This window comes from Oenanthe melanoleuca, chromosome 1A (genome assembly GCF_029582105.1).
Source record: "Oenanthe melanoleuca isolate GR-GAL-2019-014 chromosome 1A, OMel1.0, whole genome shotgun sequence".
NCBI lineage: Eukaryota > Metazoa > Chordata > Aves > Passeriformes > Muscicapidae > Oenanthe > Oenanthe melanoleuca.
The window spans coordinates 18,104,545-18,131,172 of NC_079334.1; the positions used below are offsets into that span (position 1 = coordinate 18,104,545).

At 44.2% G+C, this 26,628-nt stretch overlaps 1 protein-coding gene across 1 annotated transcript in view; it reads right to left on the minus strand.

Annotated features, from left to right (window-relative positions):
- Positions 1-22,081, minus strand: part of PAH (phenylalanine hydroxylase) — a 31,446-nt gene extending 9,365 nt beyond the window's left edge. The window contains exons 1-5 of the mRNA XM_056481994.1: positions 21,626-22,081; positions 17,987-18,094; positions 8,914-9,097; positions 3,743-3,831; positions 1,567-1,634 (exon numbers count right to left, since the gene is read on the minus strand). Coding sequence (XP_056337969.1) covers positions 1,567-1,634; positions 3,743-3,831; positions 8,914-9,097; positions 17,987-18,094; positions 21,626-21,667 — 491 coding nt within the window. The 5' untranslated portion in view covers positions 21,668-22,081. The remainder of the gene's footprint in view (positions 1-1,566; positions 1,635-3,742; positions 3,832-8,913; positions 9,098-17,986; positions 18,095-21,625) is intronic.
- Positions 22,082-26,628: the final 4,547 nt, after the last annotated feature.

The following is a 26,628-nucleotide window of genomic DNA, read 5'->3' on the forward strand; positions in this document are numbered from 1 at the left end:
AAGTAATTTAATAGGGTTAACAACACTGTTCAATAATGCTGAAGCTTTCCAAGCCCCAGAGACCCATTGTTAAACTCTTGATGACACCCCACCATCTCCCACTCCCCCATTTTTTTTTCTTGAGCCTCAGGGCAGCTCTTGTGGAGAACCATCACTTTCTGTCTCTCTGTATCAGCTCTCCTTGATCTGTGGAGCTTTATACATCATGTTGAATTATGAGGATTGCTGGGGGATTTTTGTTTCTATGGAGCTCTTAAATAATCCTCAACCACCTTCCAGGGCTACAGGGGGAAGCCATGGCTTAAAAACCTTTCAAATTTCAATTAAAAAAAATACATCTAGGGATCAGTGGGGCCAGAAGCAAAGTAAGGCAGAGGGAAGAGGCAAGCTGAAAGCAAAGAAAAAAGAAATCAGGGAAATTGAGCATTCAACAAAAATAATAGGTAAATCTATCACGAGACGAGGCAAAAAAACCAAAGTAGAGGCAGACAGCACAAAAAAGAACAGATACAATAGATGAGGCACAGAAAAGGATTAAATTAATGTTATGAAGACTATAAGGCAAGCAACCATGGACCCATCTCACTGTTGCAGCTGTGTAGCACCTTCACAACTTGCCTTTTCAGGGAAGCCAAATAACTTTGGTTGTGCCTCTCCTCCTGCCCACTTCTCTGTATCTTCTGTGGGGTATCTAAACGGACATTAGATCTGTTCACATCTGGATACAAAATCTTATACAAATTTTCTAGCTATAAACTGTGTTTCTGACTTTTTTCATCTGACATTTTGTACTTTCCATCAACCAGCCCAATTTTGTCTCTTATTAGCTCTTTGGCTCAGGGGCTATCTTTAGATTCTTTGCGAAGTGTATCCCAAAATTTACAATATATGTTAATTATTTTCTTTTCAAACACAGTTTTTACCAGTCCCAGCAAGAATCAGGCCCAGCAGTACTGATCTATACATGTGAGTGTCTCTGGGAACAGAATTTTTTCTCCTCCAGATCTGAACATTGAAAGCAATCAAATAAGCCTATTCTAACTGAATTTATCATCTCTATTAGTTTATTTTTCTTGGGAAATGAAAGCCCAAATTGCTGATTGCAGCTGGATTAGACATGATAAAAGTAGGGTAACAGACACTGGATTAGCATCAGAACCATAAGTTATTCATTATTTTAATAGTGTATGCAGATCCTGCTTTAATGTTAATGATAGGCACTCCTCCCCCAGCCCTGGTTTAATGAGGAATACCAGATTTATTCAATGCTCAGGTCTTTGTAGTAACAACAGTCTGCTGCTCAATTAGACAACAAAGTGGGAAAGAGGGGTATTGTGGGGAGAGAAGGGATATGATGTCTTTTCTGAACATGTGCCTGGAACAATTTACTTTTGTTTTGCTGCAATTTGGGGATAAATGCACGGACAGGAGGAATTAAACACATGGCAGAGAAAAGCCAAAAGCAGGAGGATGCTTGTGGAAAGGCAGGGGTAGCCAGCAGGATGAGCACTCTAGGAGAGGGCAGGAGAAGAGGGCTTGCTCTGAGCCCATGCAGTGGGTACTCACTGCCTGTAGTTGTAGGCGATATCCGCAAACTCCTTCCTCCGCGCCCGGTACACGGGATCTTTGAACCCCTGAGGAGAAACAGCCATGGCCAGCCCATGTGTAAGTGCCAAACACGCAGAGCCTTCCTGCCAGTGAGCACCCTCAGGCATGGCTGGTGCATCCAAGGAGTGCAGCAAAGTCGGTGGGAAAGCTCTGTTCTGCCAGGCTCCACTCACCCAGGGCACTGCAGAGCCATCCAGCCACAGCCTCTCACCACCCCTCCACTGCCCAAGTCTTTTATTTCCACTTCCTATAAGATATGGAAACTTGCTCCTTTACAGCAACAACGAGGTGCTCCTGGCAAGAGCAACCCAGAATTTTCAGGACTTGGATAACCATGCCCTTCTGGTTTCCCTTGAAGTTTGTTGCTGTCCCTGGCACAGCTGGGCTGCTCTAGAAGAGCAGAATCAAAACACATTAGAAATACATTCATCAACTCCATTAGACCTTTTGGGCAGATTTTCAGAATCAACCACACTTAAAAGTTCTCATTTTCAAACTGCTAGAGGATTAGTGGCCATTTGGCAGCCCAAAATATTTGTAGTACAAATTCAACCGTTTGAAGGCAATTAATGATTACAGAAATTGTCTAACAGACCTTGTGGTTGGGAGCTTGACCTTTGCAGCTAATTAGCAATAAAACCTCTAAATCTTCATCTGGGATAGCCATTTTCCTAGCCTGGTGTGCCTGCTGTTTAGACTGAAAGATCCTTAGGAGCAGGAGTGCCTTCACCACCTGGAGTGCAGACACATCCTCCTTCCAAGCTAGGATGTCCCTCTGCAGGACAAATAGGACCAGCTCCCTGGGCACTGCAGCAATCCATAAAAGCATCTCTTAGTGGTGAATGGCACAACTGGACTGAGGGGCAGCAGAACACAACCAAGTACAGGAGGCAGCTGAAGTGGAGTGTAAATTCAAGAGTATGAATCAAAAAGAGGGAGCCAATGGCCCAAAAAACACACTGTCCAAGATTAACGTGTCATGGAGGTCATTGTGATTAAATTCCATGCATCACTTAGCTACTGAAAACATGGACTCCTTTAATTTCTCTTTCTCTGCATTCTATGGACTGTCACGCCTACTTAGCCCAGCAGCTGGCTTTCTTTTCTAAGGCACAAGTGCTCACTAACTAATTCTAGGAACTGGAGGAGAGATGCTTCATTCCTTTATATATATATATATATATATATATATATATATATTTTATTTTTTTTTTTTCTTTTTTCAAACACATTCTTGGTCTATTCCTGCATGACACACAAGGGGGCCATTGGCTCAGTGCACCTCCTTTCATTCTGCCTTTCATATGACCACAGTGAACATCATGAATCATTGTACATGGTACATAACACATCTCAAATTAAGCAATAGGTAGTGAATGACTAATCACCCCATCTCAATTAAACTAATAGCAGCAATTTTTGGTGCACTGCATGTAATTTATTTATAATCACCCTATCTCAATTAAACTAATAGCAGCAATTTCTGGTGCACTGCATGGAACTCAGTGTGTTTTGACAAATGAAAGTAAGTTGTTGTTTTGCTTGGAGAGGGAACAGAGGCAGAAAATATTCTTGTATCTGAACAAAACTGAAAAACCACAAAACAAATATTTTTATCAGCTAAGTCAATGAACAAGACTTTGTGATGCTACCATTTAAACCACAAACTTTTTGAACCAAAAACCTTTTCTTTTGTCGTGTCTCACCATAAAAGTACCATGTCAGATTTAGCACCCACATAACAATACACTGAACTTAATCATGTGAATGTAATCAAGGATGAAAAAAGTCTTTCTTTCTCTAGGCTATGATATGTTGCTTCTTTTTAGTGATACACAAAGTGAGCCTGAAATCACTACATCAGAGCATCCTGACTAAATTTGTCCTTGTGGTGGCCCTGTGCTCTGAAAACCACTACAACTGTTAAGGTCTCCTGGCATTTGCTCAATTATAGCAACCTTTGGTTTGATTTACTCCAAAACCAGGGCTGAATATAACCCTAGAAAGGTGGTAGCCTTCTTGTCCTGTACCATGTGAGATTTAGTCTACTAGATCTGTACTAAAGGAAAGCAAATTTAAATGAGAAAAACATCAGTGCCAATAACTAGAAAAAAATGCTAAATATAATTCTTACAGGATGATCAGCATCCAATTCTGCTCCATAGCTTAGGATCTGATTGGCAAATCTGTCCAGCTCCTGGATACTTCTTGGGAACCATGGCACTGCAAAACAGAAAAGAAATAGAGACTGGTATTCTTCTTTGTTACTTGATTTTGGTCCTTCTTCTAAAATTTTCATCTTTTCATCATATATATAAGGAAACATAGGCAAGGGGCTAAATTCTTTCAATCCTTTTCCCTGTGGTAGGAAACAAGAACAAAGCAAGCAAGTTCTCTTGAATTTGTGATTGTTTTACACTATTGGAAGAATACAGAGGATCAAGAGAATCTGACCATTGGTGCAGAGCTGGCTTGTACTGTTTATGATTTTCTGTATGTTACTTCTGGTCCCTTGGCTTATCAAAATGCAGAAAATTTTCACAATAAGCCAGAATCATCCCTTTCAAAGGAACATCAAGAAACCCCACAACAAGGATAAAGAATTTTTGGACTCTCTGCAACACGCTTTCTAACACCTACTTGGTGGCCCCACTTGAGCTAGGATTCTGAAACAAAAGAATAAATGGCATCCTTAATACCTCAGACTAGCACTAGTATGTGTCTGTATCACTACAGACATTACACAATAATGCATTAACTCGATTCAGTTTTTTGGTCTGGTTCTCTATTGCCTTGTAATTCATATTCTGCACACCCTGTCTCAGGCACAGCCAGCATGTCAGAGGGGACCACGCTGACCACAGAGTGTAATGCCCATGTGACCCTCCCATTGCAGGAGGACATAAGGTGAAGGACAAAGAACCACAGGGATTTCCAGATGTGATGTGTTGAGATTTAGAAAAAAGAGTAAGTGAAGTGTCTTCATGGCAATTCAATACCAAGGCTGAACAGTGGCAGCCTTTATCAGTAAAGAGTTTGCAATTCACTGGGAGACTTTCTTGTACAAATGGGTGTTGCTTGCTCAGCCAGTGCTTGGACAGCTGATTCCCCTCTGTGGCTCTGCTCGGCTGGGAGCCCTGCTGCTCGGCCATACCTTCATATTTGATTTTGGGGCTTGTGCCAAGTGAACCTAATCCTCGGCCAGCAGCTGCTGAATGAGTTCCCTGCAGCGTCTTGGTGACGGGGCTCCCCCCCAGACCTGACGGACCGCCTAGAGGATAAGAGGATTTCTGTCTCCAGGGCTGTTCAGCAGGAGCAGCATCTCGGCTGGGCTGCCTTGGGGCTGCTCAGCCCCCGCAGGGACGGAGTGCCCGATGCCCTGGAGCTGTCCCATGGCCAGCCTGCTCCGTGCTGCGAGCCCCCGCTCGGGATGCCGGAGCTCCCCGGGATGCAGGGACCCGCTCCTCTCCTCTCGGCCCTGAACACCAGACCTGGGCAAGTCACTAGATGGCAGCAGCAGACCCAGGAAGGTCCCCAGATGCGCTTCCCTGCTGCTGGATGTGCCGCTGGTTCTCTTAGTTGCTCCAGAAACTCTCTCTCCCCTCGCTGTTAGAAAGTTTCCTGCGCTTCCAACCCCTTCACTTAAAACTAATCACAGGGGGGAATAGGAAAAGTGTGTTCCATAAAGAGGGGTCACTATTTACACCATGCCCTGCCCATTTTCTATCTGGGTTTATCTCCTGGCTTCACTGTCTTGTGTTTCAGGCTGCCCACTACCAGCCTGGGGTGAGACCACTGGTGAGTGGTTTTGTGTTAGGCACTGGGGGAAAAAAGAGCTGCCGGCAGCCCCACAGCAAAGGATTTGTCAGTGTTAGAGGGAAAACCACTCTTCTCAGGGATGCACCATGACCTGAAGGGTCCAGGCTGTGTAGAAAATTGGTGAGGGTTGAAGTCAGCACTGGATTTCAGACAGCACTGGCAGTGATGTCTGTAGGGCTTTGCTGGCCTGAATAAGAAAGGTCTTTCTGGGCAGGGTTTGAACCATAGCTGACTTACTTTCCATACTGCCTTACTTTCATTAAATGATTTATTCTCAAGATTGCTTTCGTACTTGGTGCAGGAAGGCTTACTCCAGGCTGATGTGGTGTCAGTCCTGGGTGTGGAGATGGGTGACTTGCTTTTCCCCTACACAGGAGCAGTAACTCATCTTCCTGGCATGAAGTCCTGATGCTGCTACCCAAACACCAGCAGCAGCTAAATGAGAGCAGCTCTGAGCTTGCAGAGTTGGGTGGAAGTGGCAGGCTGTGAAAGGGAAATCCCAAGGAGTCTTAGTGCTGCTTGCACCAGCATAAGCTAAGTTGGGTCCTGGAAAGTGCTGAGCCCTCTCAGCTCCAGTGGAAACAGGAATCAGACTCCTAGCACAGTTCAGGGGCAAACACTGCATTGAGTCCCTCACATCGAGGGCCAGGGTGAAAAAACACTACTGGTGGGTCTTCTGCCTAGATGTGACGTGCCAGGATGCTGTCTCCAGCCCTCCCAGAAACTATTCAAAAGATCAAATCCAATTACCCCCTGGCTGAATCTATCCCATATTTTGTTTGCAGCGCGCTCTGCAGACTCGCTGTCTGTCTGCACACCATTAATGGATTGCCAGGGAGAGCTCTTGCAACACTGGGCCTCTGTGAAGGTCTGGAGCAAACGTGGGCTGATCAGTAATAAATATTGATTTGTCTGCAAGTGAAACAGCAGCGTTTATGGGATGGTGCTGGACACCCAAGTGGTGACCAAATTACCGTGGGGTCAAATGCTGAGCAGAATGCTAATAAGCCATTCATATGAGAGGCAGCAGAGCAGGGCCAGCAAGGACTTCTGCAGAATCCTCCACTTGGACCATTGTGAGGAGGGTCAAAGACAGGTCTATGCAATTTATAGCAGTTCAAGGCCCAGGTTTAGCCCTTTTTTAAACATTCTTAAATGCTCTGGCCAGCCTCAGGGTCTAGCAAACAAGGCCCCTACAGATCCTGAGCTCCCAGCTTGTTTCAGAAATGCAATAAATTGTCTGCATTTCCCTAATGCTGCAACAGAATAATATTTAATTATTTTTATTCATGGGCTCCAAGTGGACTGCAGATACCCATCTTGTTTCCAAAAAGAGCCGCTTAAAGATGCTCTGTGTTTTTACAACAAATCCTTCCATGTACACAAAGAGCTTTTGACTCAGCAACTGCCAGCCCTTCTCATCTGGAGCTCCAAAGCTACACTTGGATTTAGAGCACTTTCCTGACCTGCTCTCACCTAAAATCACACTGTTGATCCAAATCTGATATTTGTACCTATTGAATGTGTCAATTAAATTTTGCATTTAGTTCAGAAAAGATATTAAAAGCAGTTGAAGTGACCCAAAAAAAGAGGAAAATATAAATAAAACAGAAAAAGCCATTAATTTATCCCTTGCCCAATAAACCACATACACACCATGTTTAACACTGAGCTATACAGAAGGGACAGAATACAGAAATGTCCTCTGAGTGCCCACAAAGCAGTGCCCCAAGAATGGGACTGTGTGCTTCCCACAGGAAACAGAAAAAAAAGATTTTTCCTTTCTCACATCATAAGCAGGAAAAAAATGAATCCTTTGCATGGAAGAAATGAGAGCATCTTAGGCTGCAGTAAAAGAATCAGTCCCATGAGATCCCAGATTGCCTCTGGAAGAAAACCTTCCCAGCCTTTACCTGCCCACTGAGACAAGTGTGGCAACATCCCCATAAACCATCTGTCAGATTTCGCTCCCTGGAGGCATGGTGCCCTTGTTCTGTGTTTTGGGAATAAGATTTCACACAAGCACATCTGTGGACTATGACCAGATTTGCCAGGAGGATACATTTGAAAGACAAGCTGGCCCAAAATGCAGCACAAGGCCTGTTATTTGTTAATGCCATCACTGATAAAGGACAGCATCTCACCACACTTCCTGCAGCTCGGGCTGCTCGCATCTCACTCTGCCCAGGGTTTGCCACCCACAGCTCATCCCCTAAGCAGGGCTTGTTTGACCTTTCAAAATATGGTCCTTTGGGGATTTCAGTTTGACTGGACCCTTATTACTCATGAGAGGAGTTGAAATTGGGAAAAAAAAAAAAAAAGAGAAAGGACAAAAAGAAATATCAGTCTTCCTCTCTCTCCTTGGCAATAAATTGTTCCCATTTTATATTATTTCTGAATTGCTGAAACTAACAAACAAACACAAGTTATCCTCTCAGACAGAAGAGGATCAAGTCCCTTTTTGAAGTACTGACAGGATAATCTAGCTCAAAAACTCCTTTGATCAACACAGTAACATGCAGTGAAATCCTAATCCTACAGCTGACCACAGGAGTTTTGACTTCTGTGAGGTCAGAATTTCACATGCAAGACTTTCCTGGATGATATTTAGAGCTGTATCTCTGTCTGACTCTGGTATATGTTTATAGACAACTTTATTATTTAATAAAGTCTATGATAAACTTTTTCATAGTAACTAGAAAAATTAATGTTAAACCCTGGTAGGTCCTGTAACTTTCTTCTGTAAATAAAAAAGCCCCCAAAAGTGAACCTCTTCGATCTGACACAATCATAAATCACCTAATCAACCTTTTGTCCCTTTGTCTATGAATGGGGAAAACTGACTCCAAAGAGAATCTGCCTTCTTCTTTTTCATCTTCAAATGTAATGTCATGGGTAGGACACAAAGGAAATGGTAAAAGGATTACCAGCACTGATGTCAAGAAGGTATTAATGTCCTTTCATGTTGTTCCTAGGAAGGAAGAGGAAGATCCAGACCTAAAGCATTTAAAGTCTGAAATCCTATTAAAATCACATCTGTTATCTGAAGAGGCATATAAGTCTGTCTCAGACTATCTGCTGGGCAGCCACCACTGCACCAAGCCTCAACTCCAGCAAAGCTCTCAGAATTAAGAGCATGAACAACTCACAAAATCTTATTTACCTCCGAAGGCAGAACTGCAACTGACCTCTCTGGGATTTCTTAAAGTCATGGACAGTCAGTCCTTTTCCCACCAAAGTGGGTGGCAGAGCCTCCCTAGTTTCCCAGGAGACCTACAGACCAGGAGAATCACAGCAAAAAAATTTACATTGACAGAAATCCTCAAAAAAAAAAAAAAAAAAAGTTGACAATATAGGAAAAATAGAGAGAGAGAAATGTAGATGTAAAGATCCAAGAAGATCTCCTTTACTATGGGAAAAATAAATAATTTCAAAATGTGAGATAAATAGTCTGTGTCAATGTTAGCCTTGTCAGCATATCCTTACCAGTGTCCTTCTTCTTTGTTCGTGAAAGCTCATGGACTGTTGCTCCAATATCACTTCTCAAGGACTTGATGATCTTGTCCAGTGCTGGGACATTCTTGCCTTCCAAGTTAATGAAGAATTCATACTCATCTTTGTTGAGACGGGAAGGTCGGGACTCAATGTGGGTCAAGTTTATACCTTTTTCCTATGGGAAAGAGAAATTTTGGTCCCACAGTTTTTGGGGAAGGAACATGACATAAAGATTGGATAAACACACATGTCACTCTACAAACCATACTATGGCATCCAAATAACTCAAAAGCGGCCACTGGACTTGAGGAATTCCACAACAGAGAGAGAAACAGAAAATAATAATGAGAAATATGTGGGATTCTCCCTTGTAGAGAGCACCCTCAGGAAGACCTGGCACTACTGAAGGCTTAGAGAAAGGTGGAAGCAGGATACAAGTTGTAAACAGGATTTGTATTGTAAATGGCAGCTCCAGTACCTCAAGCACATAATGAGAGCTTGTCTGTGTTGACAGAGGCATTTCCCCAGGATCAACGCAGGAAGAAGGCATTCCACCTGTAGAGTACCCTCTCATGGGAAACTGAATGCTGCCTTGATGAGCTTCCTGAGACAAGACTGGACGAGCAGGCAGCTGGGCACCCTGTGAGATGAGCTTCTGCCAAACCTCTGCACACTCACCTGCAAAGCCACCTGCAGTTTCCAGAGCTGTGAGCAGCTGTTGGGCAGAGATCCAAAGGGAAACATGGATCTGCACCAAAAAAGGCAGCCCAAGTTTGTGCAAGTAAAAAGGTGGGGTGTTTTAAATCACAGAATCATGGAGTTGGTGAGGTTGAATGGGGCCTCTGGAGATCAGCAATACAGTAACCTGCCCAGGTTGCCTGAGCAGATTGCCCAGGGCTATGTCCAGTCAAATTTTGAGACTCCTCAGTCTCTCTGGGCAGCTGCCCATGAGCCTAATCACCCTCACAGAGAAGGATTCTTTTCTTTAGCTCAGAAATTCAAGTCCTGTTTCACCCAATACCTTTGCTGACCACCTGCAGTGTCTCCAAGAGATCATTGGCAATTGATGACTACAGTCAGTGGGAGCCTGACTCAGATATGCTGCCATGTAAGCAACAAGTAGCTAAAAATCCTATTTTTTTCCAACAAAAAGCCAACAGAAAGTCCAGGGAAAAGAGGAACTGAAATAAAACAGAAAGTCCAAAAGAAAAGTCCAGGAACATCTACTTTTGACCTACAAGGAAGAAAAAGAGAAGGTTTTTTATCTATACATCCCTCTTTCTGAGCCTCTTTAGGGTTTTCTTTGCTCCTCTCAGTGCTTGCACAGCACAGGAGGGCATCTGGCCATCAGCAGCAAAGGCCTGATTTACTCCTCCACAAAAGGCAGTTTATTCCCTGGTAGGAAACATATATGTCATTACTCTGTTTCCTGAGCACTGCACACTACAGATGAACTCAAACTGTTTGGCTAGATACCAACACAATAAGTTGAAAAGGTCAAAAGCACATTCACCAACTGCTGCTCTCGAGAGATGCCGCCCTCACAGGGCAGGAGAGAATGGCCAGCACTGTCCTTGGCCCCGGGGACAGTTTGTTTTGGGGCTGCACAGCCTGTTGTCCCAAACAGAGTGCACATTGTCTGTCCGTGCGGTGAGGCACGGGGAGCTCCCGGCAGAGAGCAGGCGCAGGGAGCTGCTGCTCCTTCCCTGTGTCTCACCATCCCCATCCTAAAAGTGTTCTTCCTTATGACTACTCTGTACCTACACTCTTTTAGTTTAAAACCATTACCCCACCACAAAAGGCCTTGCTAAAATCTCTGTTCCCATCTTTCTCCCTTATAGGACCCCTCTGAGCACTGGAGGGCCACGATCACCCAGCACCTTCTCTTCTCTGCAGTTTAAGGCTCCTCAAACTGCAGCCCTTTGGTTTTGGTCACTCTTCCACTGTACCAGCTCTCCAGCTGGGCTCAGTGAGCAGCTGCACAGACAGCAATGTCCCCAAAATGAAAGGAATGATACAGGGGCTGGGAATGAAGAGATAAGCTGCAGGGGGGGCACGAGATGTGCTTAAGGCAGCAGGAGTATCAATACCTCTCAAACTATTCCAACCTAAGACAGTGAGAAAAAGAGGGGGCAAAAATATAGAGGAAGTATCCCATGGAAAGAGTTAACTCCTTTTTTACACTTGAGAGAAGCAGAACACCTTCCCACAGAGTGTCAAGCTGCTTTGCTGTTTATTTGAGGGATATCTGCCACTCAGCAACGTGCAGAGCCAACCTGTTACCTCTTTGTGCCGAGACTTCAGGACCTCACAACAGAGAAGCTGAAGGGAAAATCCTTCTGGTGTCTGTTTTTAGAGCAGGAATCAGCAGCAGATGTCCAACTCCCTGAACTGGCACTCCTGGAGAAATGTGTTCTTGTGTGCTGTGCCTTGCAACTAAGCCCTTGATTTCAAAATATTTACAGTGGCTCTGTTACTAGAGTTGTTTTTACAAATCTCAGTTTCATTCCAGTCCAACTACTCCATCTAGTGTTTAATCTTCATAGTTTCACATTGTTCAGAACTTTTTTGTATCCTTGATGTTGCCAAATCTTGCTATTGCATCGTGTTTCTCCCAATAGCTGATGTTTTTTTTAAAGCTCCAACTTCTGGAGACAAATAGTTACCTGAGAAGGGACTTTCTTAGTTTTGTACATTTTAAGCAATTTTCAAACTCTGATTTTTGGTAGAGATTGACATCTTGACAATGTAGAACTTGAAAAGTCAGCTAATAAAAGTTATTCCAGTTTTATGAGCTATTTTTTGTTGATGGAACTTAACTGCTAGGCTAATACCTTTGGAAGATGTCAACTGTCACGTGTTTATGGCTGGATTCCCACCTGAATTATTAACATGGCCCTTTTCTGCCCAGCCTATTTTAGAGCTGGTAAGAATCAGATGAGCCCATGGAGTGAGATTAGATGTGTCTTTTTGAATTCACCCCATCACCCATTGCAGCTGCAAGGAACTTGGAGAGCAGGTTGATACTTCTCTTCTTCAGGTTTATGACCAGGGAGAGACTGAGTCTCTTCCCTATGAACACATACAACCATGAGTCTGCTGTAGTTTTATTTTTTCTTAAAACTTCCACTCCTGTGGGGGGGGAACTCAGCTTTTGTTATTTTAATATCCAAATCAACTGTACCTCTATCACTGCCCATTAGAGAAGGAAAGCTCAAGATATGTTCTGGGAGCTCAAAAATCGAGCTAGAATTAATTCTGAGTTAGAAGGGGTTAGCAATACAAATATCAATTTAAAACAGAGACAATGATGGATGCAGGGAGGAGATTGCCCATGTCCCTCCCTGCCTTACCTCACAGTGCTGGATCTCAGCCTTGGCTTCCTCTTATTTTTTTAAATCAGCTCCAGCCCCTTGCCCAGTTATTCCATCCTAATTGAGCACACTTACACTGCAGCTGCCCCAGAGCAGCAGGAGAAAACCAGACTGGTGCTGCACTACACCAGCAGCCTTGCTGAAGTCACTGCCAAGAGAATTTAGTCTCACCCTCTGTTTAATAGTCACTGGAAAAGGAGAGTTGTGTGTTCATAGTTACACAGGGAAGCTTTCAGTAGGGACGGATACTTTCTGAAAGTTATGAGTTACTACTTCCTTTTGTTCACTAATTACTAAATGCTCCTATATATGGTTCTAAAACTAAGTCCAGCTGTGAAATCCAGCTGCAGCTTGTTTTTGTGACTTGTCATTAATTAGGTTTGGTTTCATCAGGAGACCCCACACTGTTAGCAGATGAAGAACTTTAACTAAGTGAGAATTTGCATAAAATCTCCCAAAAGAATTATTTTCCTTGCACTTTTTGGTACAAAAAAAAAAAAAAAAAAAAAACCAACAGATGAGATGTTCTTTTAACCCTTGTCATGGTTTAGTTCAGGATTTCCTGAAGGTGGATGCTTTCAGAAGCACAGGTGTAAGCTCAGTGCCTAATCTTCATAGATCAGAGGATTTTGGAAGTTACAGTGACACCTTCAGCCATGGATTCCCAAAGCAAAGGCAAAGGCAGCTGGCCCTGGAGCAGCCCCTGGTGTCCATCACTCAGCACTTCTGCTCTGACCCTAAAATTTGGCTTGCAGCAGAATCTGGCTACAAAACACGTGGAGCAGGACAAATCAAAAGTGACAGTGTGTGGCACTGCAGAGGCAGCTGTGAAGAGGGCACCCCTCTCTTTAAACCTGTGCTGGCTCATTAGATAAGAAGTCCTGCTCTTGTGGCCATAGGAAGAGGGATAGGACCAAGGATGTGGATTTGGAGCAGTGTCATGAAATGATCATTGCTGTGCACATGTACAGTATAATGAAAAAACAATCTTGTAGGGGCAAGCCTGGCCTGTTCACCTATGGCTGTGCACACTTGCAACACACCCCCTGGCCACAGTGGCTGTTTTCTTACCCTGATTTGGAGTCCACCCCAACCACCACAGAGCCAATACCTGCCCAGGGGACAAAGAGATAACACTCACGTGGGACCTTCTGTGGAATAAAGCTCCTAAACAGAAACAGAGCACAGTTACCTCTGCTGACTCTGAAAGTGCCAGGTCTCATTTAGTACAGCCTGTCACTCCCATCTCATCCTTTCATGGAGCAGTAACTTACCCCCACAGGACAGTAACTTACTCTGGGAGTAGGAGTACTTGGTGCAAATCACTTTTTTTTTTTTTTTTTTTTTTTTTTTTTTTTTTTTTTTTTTGCTTTTGAGCTAGAGCCCTACTCACTGATGGCTGCACCTTGCACTGAAGTATCTGAGTATCTGCACCTTGCACTGCTCTGTATCTGAGAAGGTCCCACCAGTGAGGAAAAGACAGAAGGCTCCTCTCTGACATTCCAATGTTTGCCACATAAAACAGCTGATGATCTACAACTTGTAAATCCATCAGAAAAAGAACTTCAGAGATTAATGCACTCACAAAATCATGTGGAAAGTCTGCAATTGAAACTGAACACAATCCTTTTTGTATATGGAAATTCTTATTTCTGATATTTTAAATGATGAATTTAACTACAGAAATGGCAGTCTTTGAGGGGGAATAATGTGGGGTTTTCTTCACTGTTTTTTCCCCCTTTCAGAAAAGCTACCTCAATTTCAATAAGCTTTTATCACTACAGAGAATTAAATATATCTATCAAGCACAACACTTGGGACAACTTAAAGTGCTCAGTTTTGCTTTTTCAGTTTTGATAAGAAACTTGGAAGATTTCTCTTTTTTTTTTTTGCCTCAACTTTTACTCAGAACATTTTTTATGTGTCCAGTGAATCAAAAAAGAAACACAATTTCACGATGAGTGTTCTGTCTTCCTGATTTTAAGCATGACATTTTACTCATGTGTGCTGCTCTGTTTTCAGACAAAGGTATTTATTCAAGATTTGACTGCCTAGCTGTCATCTTCTTCAACACAAATAAAGGACTGCATCAAGGAGTACCTCAGTGTACAGCAGATCCCATTGAAATGAAGTTGGTGTAAAGACCCTGCTGGTGGGTTTGTGCAATGAGGACAGAGGTGACAAAGGGCGTTTTCAAGTGCAAAAAAAATTCGGTTTGACAAGCAAAAAGTGGACATTTGCCACATCCCAATATACAGAGCAACTAGTGGAAGCAAAGTAGATTCAGTTTTAGCAATCTGCCTATTGCTGAGCATGATTGAGCTGCTGGCACTTTACAGCACACCAGAGTGTGAATCTGCAGACAAACCTCTCCACAGGACAGGGGAAGAAGGGGCTGCAGGGGCTGTGCTGCCAGCAGTGGCACAGAGCAGCCCAGGAGGAGCAGATCCTTGCAGTCAGGCAAGGATTTGCAAACCAGAGAGAAGAGACAAGAACCAGGGATCAGAAAAGCTTAGAAGCCTGCCTGTTCAGATGGGTCTTCCTGAGTAAACATAAGAAAAAAGTGGAAATAATCAAGTATGTTTTAGACAAAAAGAGCTGAGTTCATTGAGGAGATTCCTCAGGGAAAAAACCTTCAAGCTACATAGGAAAAACAAGAGTTGCCACTGCAGCCACATACTTGTGTGCAATTGGGACCTGAACAGAAAACTAGAGTTTGGGTCTTTGAGCAAAACAAAAAAATGTGAGAGCATGCAGTACTCTGCCAACTGCATGAGCAACCCTGAGGAATGTTTGAGTAGAACAAATATTACTTTTTCCACAAAACACATTGAAATTCTCTTAAACTCTGAGACTTGGTCTCTCAGTTAGAGGACATAATTCTGTAGCCCTTAGCCTTGAGCCTGTCCCTTGGGAGCTTGCTCCTTCCATCTGGGCTGTGTTTGGACCTTTCCTGGGTGGTTTGCTTTGTGGGTGAGTAGAGATTTTACCTGTCATGATGCTTGATGAGCCAGAAATCTTGGACCTCATGATATCCAGGGGCAGACCCAGGCTGGAGCATACCCTTTGGGCTCTTGCTGCCCATGGAGAACAAGCTGTGGCAGGGCCCAAAATCTGGACAATTCCACCCCAGCATAGGAGTGGGACATGGGCAGGATGTGAAACTGGGAGTGCATCCCAGGAAGGGACTCAAGAGTGGCTGAACAATACCACCAGAGTAACAATTTTTTTAATTTTTTTTTTCAGTTCTTAAATCAAGGAGAAGATGAACCTTCCCAGGTCCATATGGAAACCTCCTCTACAGAAAGACATCCTGTGTGCTGATTGCACCTCAAGATCTTTTCTTTCTTCAGGTGTCCCCTCAATTCCCTGTGACTATCTGGATCTTGTTTCCATGGTTCCTTTCCTGGGAGAGAGGGCAAATTTTCAAGTCTTTCATATTTACAGCTCATTCAACCCTCCTCCTCTCCCCTTCATGTCCCAGACAAGTTTTACAGACTGTCTAGAAAAGAGGCAAAGTCCTCAAAGCCAGTGCTGGAGGCACTGTCCCTTAATGACTCCCAAATCCAAGCTGGGAGGAGAGGGTTGAGCTGTGCTCTCTGCCTGCATTCCCATGAGTGCCTGGCAGCCTCCAGCCTCAGCAAGGAGCAGAAGCTTTACAGCCAGGAGTCAATGCAGAGCCACATCTGCTCCTGGAAACAGCCTGATCCTATCTGTGCCTTGTCACTTTTCTCTTTTCCTGCTGCATTAGGCAATGACAGCTGGAGCAGCCATCCTTACTCCTCCCCTTGTGAGGCCCCTCTGAGACAAATCCACTGCATTTCCACAAGCCTGCAACAAGCTGGTGACACAAAGCAGGGGAAAAGGCTGGGAATCTCCCTGCCCAAGGAGCTCACCCACAGAGAGCCTGAGCCAACTCCTGTAGAACCCACAGTTCATGTTACTAGACAGTGAAGGAGTACAAGACAGAAAAATTCCCCCAGGTTCTTCCTGTTTGTTTCCACTCTTCACCTGCCCATCACCACTTTCCCTGTCTGTGCTGTGGATGTCACTGAGCACAGAATCAGTTTTTCTGAGCCACCACAGCTATGGCCCAGAGGGCAAAGGGGGAAGGTTTTCTCAGCTGTGCATGTAGGTAAGACTTACACCTCTGTGCAGTTCTTGGAACAGATTTACAACAGCCCAAAGGCAGCTCTGGTTTACACCAGGAATTCAGTGACAACAGCCCTGAGGAGCTGTTCTTGTATTATTAAATCCAATCCATCCATCCATCCATCCCCCACTGCAATGCCAAATGTAAAACTGATATAAGAGCACCTGTGCCTGGTCTCTAGTCAAACCTTGGTGCTGGAGGAGGCTGCAAGTAAGCACAAAAAGAATAGGCTTTGTTGGGATGGAAAACCAACTGAGTCCCAACATCTCAGCTGCCATCAGGGGCACTGGGAAAAGCCATGACTCTGTTGGGCTAGTTCAGATGTCTGCTTTGGGGCAAGAAAATTAATATCCAAGAAATGTTTTCTTCTCTCTTTCCTATATTAGCTCCTCTACAAATTTTTCTTTAGAGCTGAGAGCAACTTAGTTAGTGGACAGCAATGCATTTAATAAAAGAATATCAGTATCAGTCTCCTTAATTCACTTACAGACATGCACATAACTGACATATGGACATTTTGCAGGACTTTACTGGTCAATTCACAGATTTAGACTTGCTCTTCTGTTGTTGGTGTGAATTTCCATGTTTCTTAATGAATCAAATATGTCCTATAACTCATAATTATTTTTCCCATGTACCCGTAACACACAATCTTCCATTTCCTAGTAAATTCAATTTGGAATGGAAAATATGCAGGCCACAACTTCTTAGAGTGTTTTAAAGAAATTCTTGTTTTCAGGCACAACCATTACATAAAAAAAAAAAAAAAAAAGCCACAGAATAGATATAAAAGTGTATTTACTTGGGAGCACAGAGTACACAACTCTATGTGTTGCAACACAACCATCCTGAATTGCAAGGATTTTGTGCTTTTCAAACAAAATTCATGACATCTGGGAAATATTTCTGCAAGAATAAATAGGCACACAATGTCCTGAAAGGTGAATGGCTTCTTGTTTCCCCAAAAGCTTTCCAAATCACTCAGCATAAGTTACTGAGTCCCTTTGGTGTAAAAAAAAAAAAAAAAAAAAAGAAAAGTGTTGTCATTTTTATGCTGTTCTGTAGGCACCCTCTACCCACTCTGTACTGCAGGTGAGAGACGGCAAAATTTTTGTATCAGATTTATTGAGGAGGACAAGAGCAAAGAGCTGCAGAGCAGAAACACCTCGTGCAATGTGCATTGTGAGTCACATGGCTCACATGCAGGTTATATTTGCCTTACAAGTTACAAGGCAAATTATTTGGTTACAAGCCAATCTTAGGTCACAGCCCAACTCACTCTACCTCTTACTACAGCAGTTATGATCAAATATTTCCCTCTTAAGCGGAAAAATTGCTTTTCCCCCACCCTCATATTGGTAAAAGGTAGAGGTTTTAGTTTAAAAAAGCTGCTTCTGCTTCAAGACTTTAAGGGATTTTAAGCTCAGAAAAGAGATGTAGGCTGCATTCCCCAGTAATAGCAATGAAATAGAATCACAAACTCCAAGAAAATGTGGCTGCAATACAAAATTGGAAAGACTTGAAGGAACATATTTACCTCAAATGTGCGCAGGACTTTAGCCAACGCCCCAACTTCTTCTTTCAGAGAGAAAATCAAAGAAATCACACCATTTTTATTGGGGGAGTCTTCAATGTACCTAGATTCCTGAAAGGAAATGAAAAATACACAAACAAAAGTTACTACCATCCACACTAGGAGCCAGTTTTGCCTTTCTCCATTTCCCTTTTGCACAGCACCAGCAATACAAAAAGGGAATAAAATAGCTCTAAGTGGGAATCAAGGCAATTGTTGCTGCAAGAAGAAGAGCTCTGATTTATGATGGTAGAGACCCAAATCCTTTCTCTCAAACTAGAGCCCTGGTGAGAGCAAGGTAGTGAAAAAGTACATGGAAATAAGTCTAATACCATCCTTGCCAGACTTCATCCCTCAGGGATGACTGGAAATATTACTGCACTTTGGTTCCAGATACAGTGCAAAGTCACCAGCACTCAGGGTTAAGCAGAGCAATGAAGATGAGCTCTGTGCAGAGATGCAGACCATGATCTGTGTTTCCCTTAAGTTCAGCTTGTACCTTCCAGTATCCCCAGGAGAGAGGTAGTACTCACAGGAAGGACGTGGAAGGTGATTTTAAAATAAAATAATAACATCAAGCAAAGAAAATCAAAGGGAAAAAAATGTTGGAGCAAACATTTAGGTCTTCCCTAAATCCCATAATAAGTAAAGACAGAGTTAGGGCAAGATGTGTTTTCATTTATGCTTGCTCCCTTTCTCTTATTTATTTTCTACTCAGCAAATTCCAAAAGGCAATTTCCAGTCAAAGGTTTATTTTCATTATTTTCATGGTTCTCATTACTAGAATGTCCTTGTGTGTTTCTATGTGTGTTTCTTTTCACAAAAGAAACTCTTTCACCAGTTCAGAAAGAGGAAACTGAGCCCTGGACTGGAGGCAGATTTTAAAAGCTGGGTAGTTGGCATGGCAGGTAAATGCCCCCTGAGATTTCAATCACTAAATCTTTCTGATATCCAAGTAAATTTGATTCACAACCTTTTGGAGGCCACATTAATGACTTATTTACTTATTTAATTTTTTTTTTAACATCTACTGGCCTTGGGCAAATTGCCTGTGGTTGGTATTTCAAAGATCACACCAGACATCTGCAACACAGATGAGTCCTGGTGTAACAAGTCCTGGGCTAAAGCATGAGGCAAGGTACCCATTGAAATATTCCTTATAAAGATCTGTATTTTCAGGCAGAGCTTGCCCTCATTATGGCTATTGCTCAATTGAACATATAAATCAGAGTAAAAAGTGTCCCAGTTCCCAAATATTGTCCTCAGTAAAGATAGCCTTTGTAGAAAACTAATAATCAAATCCAGCTGCCCTGAAGCCATAAAGTTCTTGGTGGGCCTATATTTCCTGAGGCAGAGCTATGAAGAGCTGTCTTCTTTTGTAAAGTAAATAATTGCTGGTTCTTCAAGCCATTTCCAAAGCTGCTGCTAACAGACTGACCACACATTTTTCTATCTGGCTTTGTTTCCAGAGGCTACAAAGGTTTTCCAATTGTCTTCCAGCTTTATGAGGGACCTCTGGTAGGAACTGTAGTAGAAATGCTGGCTTTATGCACCAGAAGGAAGAGTGCCACCTGTTCAGTTGTGACAGCTCCTGCAGCATCTCTGTGCCTCCTGAGTGCTCATCCAGCCAGGGCATCAGCCCAGCTCCTACATGGGGAGGACCAAGAGGAAGAGCAGCTGGAAGTGATGTGTCAGCTGGCTAATGAAACCCATTTACACCTCAAGCAACCACCAGGGAAAACGACAACAGGAGTCTGGCAAAAGTCAAAACACATGTCTGTAGTGCTAAAATTTTATGGTAGTGTGACCAAAACTGTCATCTCAAATACATGCATTGCTTTTTCCTTCTGTTTTCAGCCACCACAGCCAAAACTGATCTTAAGGACAGAACTGGCTCCACCATTGTCTATCCATCAGTGGATCAAGATTTTGGTTTTCACTGTCTGCAATGAACCTGCAGTCATAAATTTAAAATATTCTTGCTAAGTCATGCTCTGAGGACCAGCTTATAAGACAGATTGACTTGAATGTGTGTGACAAATGAAGAATATGTTGTTTGGATACTTGCAGTGGATATAATGCAAAGTTGAAATCCTGCAAGGTAATTCTAATGAAAATAATTGATCTCTCTGTACAATGAGATTACACAAAAAAGCCTTAAAAAAACCTTTCCAAACTCATTGGTCACTAGCCTTGATTTGTTGAGATCAGCTGCTTTCAATCTGTCCTCAGTCATTTCCCCACTCTTGCAAATTGATTTATATTGGTGCTTAAGAGAAAGACACATTGCAGTAGGGAGTAGGCACTAATGCTGTGAACAAAATTGCTGAACTTCTCTCACATCTGCATGTGCACTCTGCTCCCTGGAAGGTCTTTTAACAAATAAAAACAAGTTGATGAGCATGAGCAACCATCCCTGGACCTAATACAATCTCAAAGAAAGTGTTATGTAAATGCCAGGATAAGTTTACCTGAGCACAGATCTGCATTTTAGTTAGCACTTTGCACATAGATTGGTATTGCCATTCTGACACTGGTGGTGATGCCTGGAAAGTGGCAGTATTAGGGGTCAATAACACAATCCTTCTAATCCATTGCTGAGGCATTTAGCTAAAGCCCTTCAGAGTGAATTCCAGCACTGTTAAAGCCTGAGAAAGCTTTTCTTGCAGTTTCAGGGATATAAGATTTTCACCTCTCTGTTGTAAATTTCAAATTTACTAGATACGCAAAATGGGGGATGGGGAGGAAGGGGAAAAAAATCAAATTAAAAGATTTCTAAGTTACTTGTGAAAATGGAACAAGTTTCCTAGTCAGGCTTCTTAAGGCATTTAAATGCTGATCACTGCAGCTGTCATTGGAACCAAGCAATTCAGAACTTGGATAAGCAGCAAGGTGATACCCTGGAGAAGTTTTGTGGGAGTTCAGCCTCAGCACACAAAGCAGCAGGAATAGAGGCTTCCTTGGCATCTCTGCTCTTATAAAAAATAGAAGCCCTTTAGTTTTCACATCTGATGCAGCTTGTCTCTGGCTTCAGCAGCATTGAATAGGACACACAAGTGCAGAATTTCGTCCTAATAATTAACCAGGTTACATCACTTGCCCCTGCAGCAATATCAGTGCTTGTATTCAAAAGGCATGAACTTCAGGTCCTTCCTGTATTTCTCAAAGCAAAGAGTTCAAAGTCAGTCAGTAAACATTAAAAAAAGAGGACAAGAGAACCCCACAATTTAACAAAGTCTCCACCAGAAGAGCACATAACTTCGTCTGTTTTCCTTTAACAAAACAAGAAAGCTTTTTTTTCATCATACACTTTTAATACCTCTAATAAGCTTCTGGTCCTTTCTGATTCTTTGTCTTTTTGCCATGTATGCTGTTGCAATGTTTACATTCTCACTGCGTTTTTGTGAGCACAATTAACAGCAGACAAGTATAGAGGCTGCCAAAATTGTTTAGGTACTGCAAAGCACCAGGACAGGCCACCTTGATTCTTCCCCTCTTGGTCACACTGCCTCTCAGAGAGGGGAGGACAAGCATAGGAGTGCAGGAGAGAGGCAGGACACCCCTCCACCTCTGCAGAAAGCAGGCACAGCCCCCATGGCTTACCTGGAAAGCGTCACCGTTCATTTTGTAGTGCTGTGAGTCCATGTCGCAGCAATGCCCACACAGGGAGGCCCCTCCACTGCAGCAGGTGAAGCCTTCTGACCTCACTGCAGTGGCCAGAGATGCGTGCAAAGGTATTTACAGTGGAGCAAGCGAGGCAGAGCCATCCCTTCCCCTGCTCCCTCCCCCGGACAGCATGCCAAGGGGGCGTTCTCCTGCCCGCCCCCCACCCACCCCTGGCACACCAGCAGCCGCTCCACGCTGGCCATCCCCTGCCTGGAGCAGCAATCCAGCACACTGCTCCTGCCTGCACCCAAGGAGGAGCAGCATGCTCTGAGTTAGCAGCCTTCCTCCTCCTGATCAACACCAGCTGCCTTCATTTTTCCATATCAACACATGGTTTCCAGCTCAGCCTTCCTATTGCAGCTGCGTGCTCAGCCTCAGGTGGATTTCCCATCGGGATCATTCCCCTTGGACAGACATCAGACATTCTCCAGATGTGTTTGCTGGATGTCAAATGTCAGGCTCTGGCAAGGCACAGCAGCTGAGACATTTGTCCTTTAGTAGGGACTCTGGGGCTGCTTCCAAAGAGGTCAGAGGCCAGGAGACACCACTCACCAGACACTGGACAGAGACACAACACAAGGGAAGCATGAGATAGGAGCTGGTTGCATGAACCTCACACTGGGAAATGGGCCTGAGCATGGGGAAAGGGGAGAAGGTAAAGGAAGAGAAAGAGCAGGAAACAGTAGATCAGAGCTCCAGGGCAGGAAGAACTGCAGATGACGTACAGGTGCTTGCATATGGTGTCAACCATGGAAAGCACAGGGGGAACAGGGTGGGACACATAAATGGTTTCAGGAAAGGTTAGTAAAGTACTATGTGAAAGAGCCCAGATTTGGCTTAATAAGAGTCACCAAAGGGGGTAAAGGAAATTGGAAAGCACAATATCAGAGGGCAGGTGAAAAAATGAAGCAACTAGTCATCTATCTTGCTATATTTTCATTTTCTCTTTAAGGTTATTTTGTCCTTGAGGGAAGCTCTAGAACACACCTGTGCAATCTCAGATTGGTGAACGCTAGCAAAGACTTACTGTAAATCGTTCAATGTAGAAAACTCAGCAGCCTTACAGTGGGGAAACGGAGTGGAACCATTTTTACAGCTTTCATTGCAAATCCATGTTGGACCCCATGACTGTGGAGTCAGAATCCATCCCACTGAAATGATTAATTATATAACATGCATCTGAAGTAACTTGGTGCCTTGGGTGCAAATACATACCTCTTTTCAGAAGAGCTGCTTCTTTGAGCATGCTAAAACTGCCTGTAGGGATAGAAAGTTGTTTCTGAAATGATCAGCAAGCCTGTGGTAAGGGCTAGCAGGTCAATATAGACAAATGTGATACACACTAAACACACTGGACACTGCTCACATGGCAGTAGGATGGGGCAAGGAAAGGCAGAGCAGTAGGGGAAGTAACCCCAGTAATTGCCAGCAATAGAAAAACTACTGTTTTTTTAAGTACTCAGCCAGTAAATTCATTACAGTAGCCAGTATTTTGTGTTCTGTGTTTGTGCAGCACAAGACATGGCCCTATCCATGAGAGGGAGACTGAAGGTCACCTTGGAAAAAAAATAACAGTGAAATGAGGATGGTGACAAGTCTGATTATAGCCCCTCTGCAGGACAAGACAGACTCCAGCAACAAGTCTTGTTTACTTTCCCCACACACTATACCTTGCCACCTGGTGTATTTTTCAGTGAGATAAACAAGTCTTTCCTCTGTTTGTGCCTTCCTCCTTCTTTCCTTATTCCTTCTCTTTTCACTAATCTTTCATTTCTCTTTTACTTCTTTGTGGCTTTTACATGCTTTTGGTCTTTGTTCCTTCTCTTTCTCCTTCCCTTTTCTTTCATATGTTCACTCTACCCAATGGTAAAGGCAAGACCAAGTGAAATATCAAATACCCAAAACACTGCTCATGCCAAATCTTTGCAATTATCTATTTTGCCTCCTAACCCCTGCTTTTTGTATTTATTTTGCAAGATTATCTCTTACCCTTGTTGTTACACAATCATAATAATACCACCAGTGTATTGCCACCAGTCCACTGTTCAACCAGTCTGCACTGTCAGAGGTTGCCTGGTAGCAAAGGCAGTGGCCAGAGGAAACAAAGCTCAGTCTTGCCAGGAGGAATTCCAAAATTCTCTTGTTTCAGTGCAAAGTAGTGTGTGGGGGTGTGTGAGTACATGTGTGCCCAGTGACATTACTCTGGGAATATGCAGTGTGATCAGCATCTGTTACCTTGGGCCCTTTCAGAGTCCAAACTGCTGGAGCTTCCTTGTCCTCTTTGAAGTCCTACCTCAGCATACAAAGCACGGGTTCATCCCTCTGCAGTTACACTGCCAACCAGGTTTTCCCACTTGGGTTTCAAGTTTCCTCACGTGCCTGATTCCCCAGCCAGTGTGAGAACCTGGGCTTTGAGTTTGTTAGTCCTGCTCTGGGCTTTTGCTGCAGCACTGTGCATCCCCTCTCCTTTCAACCATATGCAGATATGCACTGATGTCCCACCTTGGCTTTGCCTAAAAACACACTGGTTTTGTTCTCCCCCCAAAACACACTTTCTTTGGGTGCACACACCACATGTAGTCCTTTCTGGCTGTGCTCTCAGCTCCCAGGGCTCTGTGCACTGGAGTTGGCAGGCTCCCCTGGCCAGCACGATGCGAGTTCAAGGGGCCACGGGCTCTGGCTGCTTTTCAGATTGCTCTTTACCTCCCTTTTGCAGAGTGGCAGCTTCCTTGGAGCCGTGAGTCTTGGTGTCTGGGTGAGGATGTTCCTTCCTGTGCCAGGACACTGGGCCTATCCTTGGTCTGCAGCTGCCTGCCTGCCCTGCTGGTTCGGGATGTCCCAGAGCATGTCAGGGAGCAGTGAGCAGTGGAAGGGGGATTTTCTAATGAAAGCAGAAACTGGTGGGAAAAATTCCCAGATGAGGATTCCGTGAGTATCTTAGGTGATTTGTCTGTGTGTACATGGCAGGGGGGCATCCCCTCTATGGATATCGTGAATGCATTTACCAGAGGTTTCAGGCTGCTGTAGCTCTCCTTTACACCCCTGACAAGCAGCATTTCCTCGCACCTCCCTCTGCACCGTACTGGCAAAGCCGCCCAGCCGTATCCCCTCTCACTGCAGATCCGAGCTCCCCGAGACCCCGAGGCTGCCCCCATCCATCCCTTCCCGATTCTCCCGGCTCCTTGGCTCGCGGGCGCGGCTGGCCGGGAGGTGGCACTGTGTCCCCACGGCAGGGACGGCTGGCGGGAGAGGGGACCCCGGCTGTCCCCGCTGCCTTCCCTCCTCGGGAATAGCGGCGGATCCGCTTCCCAGCCTGCGCAGGCATCACCCAAATCCTCTCCTACCCCTCCTGCCAGGTGACCCCCGCTTCGGAGGAGCCGGGAGCAAACCACCCCCCACCCAAAAATTTCAGCTTTCCAAAAAGTGGCGCTGGGGGTATGCGGGAGGCCAGCCCGGTGTGATTTATCCCCCGGGGCTGTGACGGACGCACAGCTCGTGGCCGCACAATGGGGCCACCAGCAGAGCCGGCAGCCGAGGGCTCGGCTCCGCGGGCGCGGAGGGAGCGGAGCAGCGCGGGCAGCGCCCGGCGGGAGCCGCGGAGGGGCGGGCGGGACGGGGCCGAGCGCGGAAAGCTGCGTCGGCTGGTTTGGTCTGAGGTTTTGGTTTGGGGGTTTTTTCCTGTGGTTTTTTTTTTTTTGTTTGTTTGGTTAGTTGGTTTTTGTGGGGTTTTTTGTTTTGTTTTTGGTTTTTTTGTTGTTTTGGTTTGGGGTTTTTGTTTTTTTGTGGGTTTTTTTTGCAGCCCTATATGCAAACTGTCACTTCAGGTTAGCACAAGACCTGATGTAGCTCATTAGCATGAGCTGTATCTAATATGCTTAAAACCTCTAATTATTTATTATGCCCTAATTGGCAGCCCAAGAAATGTCTGCAAAGTGATGAGGGTTTACCCCGAGACGCCTTTCGAGGAGAATTCTGCAGCGTCCCTGGTCAAACGTCATTTTTAATTCTTCACTGGGGCACAGGCTTTATTCCTCTTGTAGACGATGCAACACCAAGAAAACTCGAACTTGCTACGCCAATAACCAGCCTTCTCCACCCTGGGCAGGATGGGCAGCAATTACTCAAGAATAAGGTTTCATGGTTAAGTTCTTATATCCATAAAGGGACGCTTAGGAAGAGGCATTAAACTCTACCAAGTATGCATAAGTGCAAACGCATGGTCCTTAAACATTACTTACCCAAAGGAACGTCTTGCCTTTCCAGGAGAAATTCACTTTCCTGACTTCTGAAAGCATCAAATTTTTTAAATTATATTCACATGGAAACTGTTTCAAAATAAGTTTACCTCTCTGGGGTTGACACCCCCCCCCCACTCCATTCTAAGTGCCTTTTTTGTTTTTTTCCTAAGGCTGTATTATGTTTCTTCAGGCTGCACCAACTATTTATTTATCTTTATTCTTTCTCTCTTTCTTTTCATTCATTATTCTCTCTCCCTCTCTTTTTTCCCCCCTTCCTTGTGTGTGTGGCTTCTCAGTCTGATCTGTAGCTTGTTACCACCCACTGCACGCTCTCTCCTGCAGCCGAGGTGTTTCTATACAAACTTCAGCGTCCAGTTGTCATATTAATTATTACACTGAGTAATGACTGAAATAGTCAAAATAAGGGGAGACTCAAGAGAGCTTTTTCTTGCTGCTCAAAGATTCAGCAAAGAAGCCTTGCAACAAAGCACTAATTGGTCCCCAGAAATACTCTGACAAGGCATGGAAGATAGGTTTCATAAAGCCCAGCAATTGTGAAGGGGGAAAAGATCCTTGAATAGACCCCACGCTTCTTTTCTAAACTCTCTTGCTGAGCAAAAAATGGACTGCTTCTTGAATACTGGACTGATCTTGAATGCTATACCCAGCAGAGAAAAAAATGCACCATTTATTGTAAGTTTT